General features: G+C 34.0%; 1 protein-coding gene across 1 annotated transcript; it reads left to right on the top strand.

The window, feature by feature from the left end:
* The first annotated feature begins 3,918 nt into the window (after window positions 1-3,918).
* On the top strand, window positions 3,919-5,857 carry LOC110647660 (cyclin-D3-1). Its single transcript, XM_058135326.1, has 4 exons — window positions 3,919-4,609; window positions 4,706-4,907; window positions 5,023-5,153; window positions 5,293-5,857. The coding sequence occupies exons 1-4, from the start codon at window positions 4,091-4,093 to the stop codon at window positions 5,563-5,565; spliced, it is 1,125 nt and encodes a 374-aa protein (XP_057991309.1). The 5' UTR covers window positions 3,919-4,090; the 3' UTR covers window positions 5,566-5,857.
* Window positions 5,858-9,431: the final 3,574 nt, after the last annotated feature.

Genomic DNA, 9,431 nt, shown 5'->3' on the forward strand with positions numbered 1-9,431 from the left:
ACAGACCCAAATCAAATAAACATTTCTAATACATGCGGAAATTCTAAGATTTAACAAGTTTATACAAACAGTAATAATTGACCTGCGAGGGAGAAAGCAGGTTAACCTCAAAAAATATCCTCCTGTGGCCTGTAAAAATTTTTGAACAGGAGTGAGCGTTCGACTCAGAGAGTAAAATATCAATTTTAACCATAATCTCTATAACTATCTAAAACTAATGCAACCTGTGGAATGAAGTGCAACATCAGCAATAAATTCACATCATAGCATCAAAAAGGTAATTTGGAGCACTCACACACCCTGTAGTATCAATCATAACATATGGGAGCTGATCCCTATACTGACTCTCTTAAATCCAACTGGTGCCGGTAATTACTCAAGCTCGGACTTCCACTTAATAATCAAATCGAGGGTCCCAGCGAATTACTCAAGCCGTGACTACCCCTTGAAGGATCGGGTCCCAGCGAATTACTCAAGCCGTGACTACCCCGTCCTATCCATAGTCCACACCACATCACACGCACGCCAACGCACGCACACTGCTCCAAATTACCACAACAACATCCATGGCACATCAACAGTTATGAATGCAACATAAATCGTGCCTAGAGTTTAACTACATAAATATATGCATATAAGTGATGCATGGGCATGCTTGAACATATAATAATATCGAAATTACAATTAAAATTAATATTCTACTCACAGACTTGACGATGGTCACCGAGGTGGCGGAGGAAGAAAGGTCGTCTCGCTCACGACAATTTTATTACAATCATTTAATAAATTTGACTCAATACAAACAAAGAAAAGACTAATACGTCCTAAGTCGTCTTGAAAATCCGTGAGTCTCCCCTATACCTAGGACCTACCCAACCTGCAAAATGGCTCAAAACACACTTCTATATTCACAATCCATATATCCACAGTTCAATCATATCACACAGCCTCTCCTGGGCCCATCAAATCAGTCATCCATCACAATACGCAAAATTTCAATTTAGTCCTTATTATTGATCGTTTTTGCAAAAACTGCCCAAACAAGCTCTAAAAATTATAAAACTTTGCCCCGCGGTCCTTAGCAATATTACTAAGCTATTGCAAAAAGAATCGTAATTTTCTAATCTACCACGAATATTTTATGGATTTTTAATCCTATTTAAGCACTAGAAAATTATGAAAAAGCAAGGTTCGGGTTTACCTTTGCCGATTCCGACTTCGGGGACGCACTCGGGACGTCTGACAATGGGGGGATAGCCAAAACCTCGGTCCAATTCGGAGACTTTTCCGGTAACGGGTCTGTTTGGCCGGAAATTCATAGACCCGGTCAACTGTTGAATTTCCACGAATTGAGGATACCTACACGAAGCCCATAACACGGGGGTTAGTACATAAATTTTTCAGAATTTTCTAAGCTCATTTAATGCTCGGAAAAATACTGCGAAGTTCCGTGGGACCCACCGAAAAATGGTGTTGGAAAAATTCGAAATTTAAATCGTTGCGAAGCTCTCGATGAGTGGAGAGTGCTGGTAGCCTCGGTTTTCTCGTGGGATTCACGGTTTTCGAGAAATCTAGCCCAAAAATCGAAATGGGCTAAAAACTTCCCGAGCAAAAATTGGACAAACCGCTCGATGGATTTCGGCGTTCTTGGTGTCTATGGAAAGCTCTCGCCGTGTAGATGATTTTAGATACAAGACCCGGTCCAATTGGTGGCCGGATCGGCCGGATTTTGGCCGGAGAAGCTTGCGCAGCAGGGGAGGGCGTTCGCGCGTGTTCCGGCGTTGGGGGAGGCGGTGAGGGGCGGGATAGGGAGGTGGCCGCGAGGGGGACGCGAGGCGAGGCGTGGCCAGGGGAGAGGAGGAGAGAAAAGAGAGAAAAGGAGAGGGAAAGACGCGCGAGAAGAAAAAGGGAAGAAGGAAAAGGCCGGTCCGATTCGACCGGTCCGATCCGTCCGCTCGATTCGGTCGGCTCGATTCGATTCAGAATACAAAATTTTAAATTTTTACTCTGCCTCGGGACTGAAAACGAGGTCCAAAAATTCTAAAAAAATTCCAGAAAACTCAGAAAAATACGTAGACTCCAAATATATTTTTAGTTTTGCCACGTGGTCTTTAAATTAATTTTTAAAAAATCATCAAAGTTTATATTTTCGAAAAATCGAACCCGATTTTTAAAATCCGAAAAATCTCAAAAAAATTCCTAAATTTTAAATAAAATTAAAATACCAAAAATGCTCATAAATTTAAAATTTTTGGGGTGTTACATTGCCAAATAGTTAAGTATAAATAAGAAAAACAGAATACAAGAAGTTAAATAAGTCGGGAGTCACAGCGATGGGTGACCTTCTCGGGAATGACTGCAAGGTCAGTCTAAACTCAAATTTCGAATCATAAAATGTAACGTTGCGATCCTTAGGACTATTGCGAACACAGTGGAAAAGAGAAAATCACGAAAAAGAATTGTTAAGCAGGTCAAATAATTAGGTCAGGGATCCAAAAGAAATATTGAATTACTTGCAAATCGGATTGAACCGGCAATGGGCAATTTAGTCAGTTCACCCCTAGAACTGACTCCTGACCTATCTGTCTAATAAGATTGGAGAAAATAAAATTTCGGGATCAAGAATTAAATTAAATAACTAATAAAAAAAAAAGAAAAAGGAAAAGAAAAATGTTTATTTACATCATGCATGACATAAGCATGATGTAATAAACCTAATATTTACAAAATTGGAATTGTGGGATAATTACTAAGTTAAAAGACAAGGAAACTCTAAAAGCTCTCAACTCTCCCAAAGGTGAGAAGTGTGAAAATGAGATAGATGACTCTTAACGTATACAGGAAAGGTATTAAATGCCCTTGGTTTTTGCAAAGGCGGCTAGGGCAAATTAATAGTCGTGATCGTTCCATAAATTTAAAGATTTAATAATAGTATAACTCAGACGCGAAAACAATTATTCTCCTCAAGAGTGACGTGGCATGATCTTAAAAAAAAAAAAACCTTTTAAGAACCAATATCAAACCTAAAGATTCGGACATATAAGGGGGACTAATGATGTTATTCACCCTACTTGGGTCACCTAGTGGGCGCTCGCTCTCCCGAGTGACCCAACCAGGTCTTGAATAGGTGCCTAGATGACCAAAAAGAGAGAATTATTTACCTTTTCCAGACAAGACCTGAGATACTTGCATGGTCGAGTTAGAATCCTATTTCAAAGGGGACTTTTAGACTAACAAGGACTCTAATAATGGATAAATCGATATATCTAGAAATTAATTCTTATCACAACTCAATACTCTTGGTCTTAATAAGAGTCTAATTAATATCTATATATATAGGAACTTACAGGTATACACGGTCCAACTTGTTCTCTCATTCTTCACTCTTAATTCTCCAGTTCTTAATACTAACTTAGGCATCAAAGTGATGATCAATTAACTCACTTGATGTTCTTGAATTGATTTGGATATTCGTACCCATGGAGATTCTTGAAAACAACATCATTTTCTTCCTTTGAAACTCAAGAATATTAAATATTTTCATAAAATATTATATAAAATGTTTTTTTATTTTCTTATTCATAAATAATATTGTAAACTAATGTAGTTTAAATTTTAATTATTGAAAAGTTAAAATTTAATGGTTTAATTTAACTCAAAAAAAGTATGGGAACTCAATTCGGTCTTCCTAAAGCAAAAGGGCAAATTCACGACTTTTCCCACCCAACAATTATATATTTTGCTTTTTATTTTTTTAATATTAACATAAAATAACAAAAAGAGACAATGGTGAAATCCACTCTGTTTGGATCTGTTGTTGTTGGATTGGGCCTTAGCCCGCCTCTAGTGCTCTTCCAACGAAATTTCCAATTTCAGTTTCAGATAAAAAAAAAAAAAAAGTCACTCTGTTAAAAATCATCCCTCTCCTTTTCCTTTCTTCCTCTGCTGTCAACCTCTTCTCTCTTAGCCTCCTTAGTCACTTTCTATCTGCACAATCACACAAACATACAAAGAGAAAGAGAAAGAAAAATGAGCCTTTCTTTTGTATAATGACTAGTGGACCAAAACCCTCTTCTTCAATCAGAAGAAGATGGCTATCCAACAGCATGATGAACAACAAAGCTCTTCTTTCTTGCTAGACTCCACTCTCTACTGTGAAGAAGAGAGATGGGAAGAGGAAGAAGAAGCAGAAGAGGTCTGTCAAAATGAGAGTTTACATGTAATCTGTGGCCAGAATGGAACAAGAAAGAGTCCTTTCCTATTTTCATCATTGCTTGAACAAGATTTGTTCTGGGAAGAGGGGGAACTTCTCGCACTCTTCTCCAAAGAAGAAGAAGAACAATCCCAATTCAATGTCTACAATGTGGAAACAGATTATGGTCTCTCTATTGCTCGTCAAGAGGCTGTGGAGTGGATGCTTAAGGTCAATGCCCATTATGGGTTTTCGGCTCTTACTGCAATCTTGGCTGTCAACTATCTTGACAGATTCATCTCCAGCTCTTATTATCAAAGAGACAAGCCATGGATGATCCAACTTGTGGCTGTGACTTGTCTTTCTCTCGCTGCAAAAGTAGAAGAGACCCAAGTGCCTCTGCTCTTAGGCCTCCAAGTATGTTCGTTAAAAACCTTACATATTAATTGTCACTTTACTGTTCCCATTTGCTCATTCCATATGGGTTTTTTCTTTTTACTGGTTGTGTATCAGGTGGAAGACACAAAGTATGTGTTTGAGGCCAAAACCATTCAAAGAATGGAGCTTTTAGTGCTTTCTACGCTTAAATGGAAGATGCACCCAGTGACTCCACTCTCATTTCTTGATCACATTATTAGGAGGCTTGGATTAAAGACCCATCTTCATTGGGAGTTTCTAAGGAGATGTGAACGTCTTCTACTTGCTGTACTCTCAGGTAAAAATATAATCCATAACGTCTCTGTAAATCAAACAATTTTAACCATAATTTATAATCTTGCCTTTAAAGTTCCTGACCATTCAGTTTACGTTTTATCTGATGGATTTTGTAGATTCAAGATCCATCAGCTATCTTCCTTCTGCATTGGCTACTGCTACAATGATGCACATTATAGACCAAGTCGAACCCTTAAATCCGATGGTCTATCAGAATCAGCTTCTGGGTGTTCTTAAAATCTGCAAGGTTCTTTCATCATTCTTGAATCTCGATTGTTTATTTATATATAACATTTGAACACGGCCACCAAGAATCTGACATGACACACTCATTATTACATGACTTTTAATAAGAGCTCATCAACAACTGCATTAATTTGTAACAGGAAAATGTGATCGATTGTTATGAACTCATTCTTAAGCTATCAAAGACCAAAACCATTGCTTCTGTTGTCTACAACAAGTCTCACAAACGAAAGTATGAACCAATCCCCAGCAGTCCAAGTGGTGTGATTGATGCTACTGTTTTTAGCTGTGACAGCTCAAACGATTCCTGGGCTCTGGGGTCTTCAGTCTCTTCATCGCCAGAACTACTTTTTAAGAAGAGCAGAGTCCAAGACCAATGGGTTTTTGTGGACATCGTTGGCAGCCCTCGTTAATCTGAAAAAAAAAGGAAGAAAATCTATATTTTATTATGTTTATTCATGTCTTTCTCCCTTTTCCACTCTGCAATTCCAAGATTGTCCACTATAGAATCCTGCCATGGAGATGGGTGTCATTTTCTAGAGAAGAGGAAGGATGAGATGAGAGGGTAGTGTTTCAATCTCCCTCTTATTTTATGTCTTTGGCACTGTACGTGTTAGTCTTTTTTAAGAGAATACTTTTCATATGGACATATTAATATCATATTCATAAAATAAATAATTCAAATCATTTTTGTTCATTTGTTAATATTATTGTTCGTTCTCTTTACTTTTGACATTTCTATTTTTAATGATATGTTTGGTTCATAATTGTGATTAACTGAGAACTAGTGATTAGTGCTTAACTTTTGATGAATTATAAAATAGGGAAGATTAAACAAATGGGGTTTGTTTGCATGTGAAGAGAGAAACAGGTTGTCTTGTCGGCCAGTGGGGTTTGGTTGGAGAGAGAGTTATGGATTGGCCAACCTTCCCTTTGCAGCTGAAAGTGACCGTAATATCTTCTCTCCCTTTTTCTTTTTTCTTTGTCTTAGCAAACCTAATCCCAACCTAAAACTCACCACCTCATCCATTGCTCTTAAGATTTTCTCCACCTTTTGGCTCCAACTGTTGCCTGTTGGCATACAGGCTATGGACATAGACTCGTCTTTCTTCACTTTAGGAGCGCGAAGGACTGAACATCTAGTACGGATTCTGTAGAGGCTGCGACCACTCCACTACTACAAATGTTATAACTACTTAATTTTACCGCTGTAAGTTAATAACAATATAAATAATTATTACTAATAATATATAAAAATATAGAATAGCAATTATTATTATCATTAATAATTTTTAATTTTATTATAAAATATTTATTATCGTAATTTTATAATAATAAATAATTTATATATTGTTATCATAATCTTATGTATTATATTTTATAATAGTAACATTATATTTGTTAGTGTTTATTAAATATATTTAATTATTATTAATTTTACATTAAAAATTATTAATATTATATAGAATTATTTAATAATATAGAGAAGAAAAGTGGGGCTGGGGAGAAGTGTTGATTGTACTCGTAAGCATATTAGGGAAATGATTTTGCTTTGACCAATGGTAAATGAGGAATCTTTAGAATAATGTAGTTTACTTTCAACTAATTTGTCTGTTCAAGTACAAGTTTAGCAATGCTAAGCTCTAATACATCTTCCTATATATATATATATATATATATATATATATATATATATATATATATATATATATATATATATATATATATATATATTTGGGGCTATGGGTATTTATTTCTGACACTTCTTTTAGATGAGATGTGCGGGATGGTGGGGGTGCCAACCAATCGAAACCAGTCGAAGTTTGAAGAGTAGTTGCTAAAAATTTTTTGATTTAGAGACGAAGCCGAGTTTGACATGCTTTTTAAACAACATAAATATTAATTAACTCAAATCTTACTTATTTAGAAATATATCGAGTTTTGAGTGACTTGTGAAAAGCTCAACTCATTTACGAGAATAATGAATTTAAAATTTAGGGTTATAAAATTTAAATTTACGTGACTTTCTCTAAGATAATAAATTTAAAATTAAACATTTTTAATAAAATGAATTAACTTGTAAGCTTATTTATAAATTGACTCATAAATTTATTAAATAAGTTAATTAACGATTCTTAACATGTTGTATATCAATAAATTTGAGTTTGAGTCGCATATTAAACGTGTTTAAAAATTAAATTCAAGCTCGACTCATTTAGGAAACAAATTAAGCTAAATCTGGTTTATTTACAACTCTAAGGAATACCAAAAAATGGAAAAGAAAAACATCAAGGGATAAAAAGTTATCCCTCATTTAGAAGCTTAATAAGATTGAAAAAAATTTATATGATTTAATTTAATTGAATTTAATTTAATTTTACATTCCATTTGAAATTGGTGTAATACAAATTATTTTTCTTTAAATATTAAGAATGTTTTAAAAAAATTTATGTAACTGATAAAGTAAATTCTACTTTATCAATAACAGTGATGGAGTGAATCAATAATAATTATAATAATTCATATGATAAAATATAAATACGAAAATAAAATAACAAATACAAAAAATAAAATAATAATGGAAGATGCATATCCCCAAAATCTGTCTAATAAAGTTATTTAATATCATTTGAAAAGACTGATATTTAACAAAGAAATAAAATAAAAATAAATAAAAGTGAACCTAATAATCAACATCTAATTGTTGGATGTAATTTGAGCAATCTATCTAATCATATTCTCCTAATAATGACTTCAATTTGGGTATATGCATGGATATTGTCTAATTATGTTTTAAGGAGAAATTATTGGCCTAATTTGCTTAGATAATCATAATTAAAACAAGTAATGTAGGGTTCCCATATGGTAGCCTAAAGACAAAAGAATGATTAATTATTACGTTGCTAAGATGTATAAAAACCAAAGCAAAAAGCAGAATGTCAAAAGCAGTACTCATACGTATATAATTGTTTTGTTTACTTTTTAGAGATAAAATTGAAGCTATCCCATTCTCATAATCAAGGCACATGCAAGGGTATGACTTTGGAGATTTTGTACATAAAATTTGAGAAAAAAAAAAAAAAGAAATGGGCAATATTCTACCACCCATCACTTGTAATAATTTTTTAATTAGTTTTACTTGAATAAGTTCAATGAGATGTGGGCAAGGGCAACTCAACCTCCATTCCCAATGAAGAATGCTAACTTTTATCAAGCCATTGAAGCAAAATTATAGAAATCTTTCCAAAATCATTGAAGTACCAATGTTTTTTACATCATAAGGATATGAAAATTAATAGCATTTGTTTGTTGCTGTTCAATTATAGGTAAGCTTTTGTGTCTAATGCTTCCAAGCCTCAGGGCTATGGCATTTCCCAGCACCAATAAAGCTGTCATGCACCTTATGGGCATATTTTTCCCATGATATGTGCCCCAGGCCCTATATTTTTGGGTGTATGTTCGGTGTGCAGCCATCTATGTCTGTCTATTGCTAGATGTTGTGCTTCTAGGGAATTATTGTGCATATTACATAAACTATTATGATAAAAGCTGATTTGAGATGAGCAGTGAAATTGGAATTGATTTCACTCAAGGTAAATTACACATTTGGACATGGTATTTTTATAATGCTTTGCATCTCTTTGTGAGTTGTAGCGTCCTTTTGCTGCATTTAGGTGTTGCGAGGTTATCCTTTTCCTAATCCGTCATGGCCCATCAAAACGACGATGTTTCTCAATATTTTATCATTGTTAGTTAATTCATTTGATGTAATATCTACCTTATAATATAACTTATTATAATCACTGTTTTTTAGGTGCATTGATTAGGTTATTATTCTGTCTCTATTTTATGGTTGACGGAAGATTAACCCTTTCTAGTATTTGCATAAAAAGTGAAGTTCTTCTAAGGTTGTCGATTTTACGAATCAAACACTTAACCAATTCATAGGATGCAGTGTATGTTGATCACTATATTAGACTTGCTTAGTTTATATATTAGACTTACTTAGTTTATATAGCCACTTTTTGATGCGATGACAATTTAAATTCTTAATATTATGAGATTATGAATTCAAAACATGAACTTGGATGGAGGCTAAAGCCAATAATTTGCATATTTGTCATATAAAAATATTTAATTCTTCAATTCAATTGTGTGTAGATATTTGTTATAATTAATTCACATATCAAGAAACATATAAGTTAATTTTTACAAATCATACTAAATTTATTTCTTTTTAAATATAATTAAAATAGCTAAAGTTAAATTATTCATACTA

This window comes from Hevea brasiliensis, chromosome 14 (assembly GCF_030052815.1).
Source record: "Hevea brasiliensis isolate MT/VB/25A 57/8 chromosome 14, ASM3005281v1, whole genome shotgun sequence".
Classification (NCBI taxonomy): domain Eukaryota; kingdom Viridiplantae; phylum Streptophyta; class Magnoliopsida; order Malpighiales; family Euphorbiaceae; genus Hevea; species Hevea brasiliensis.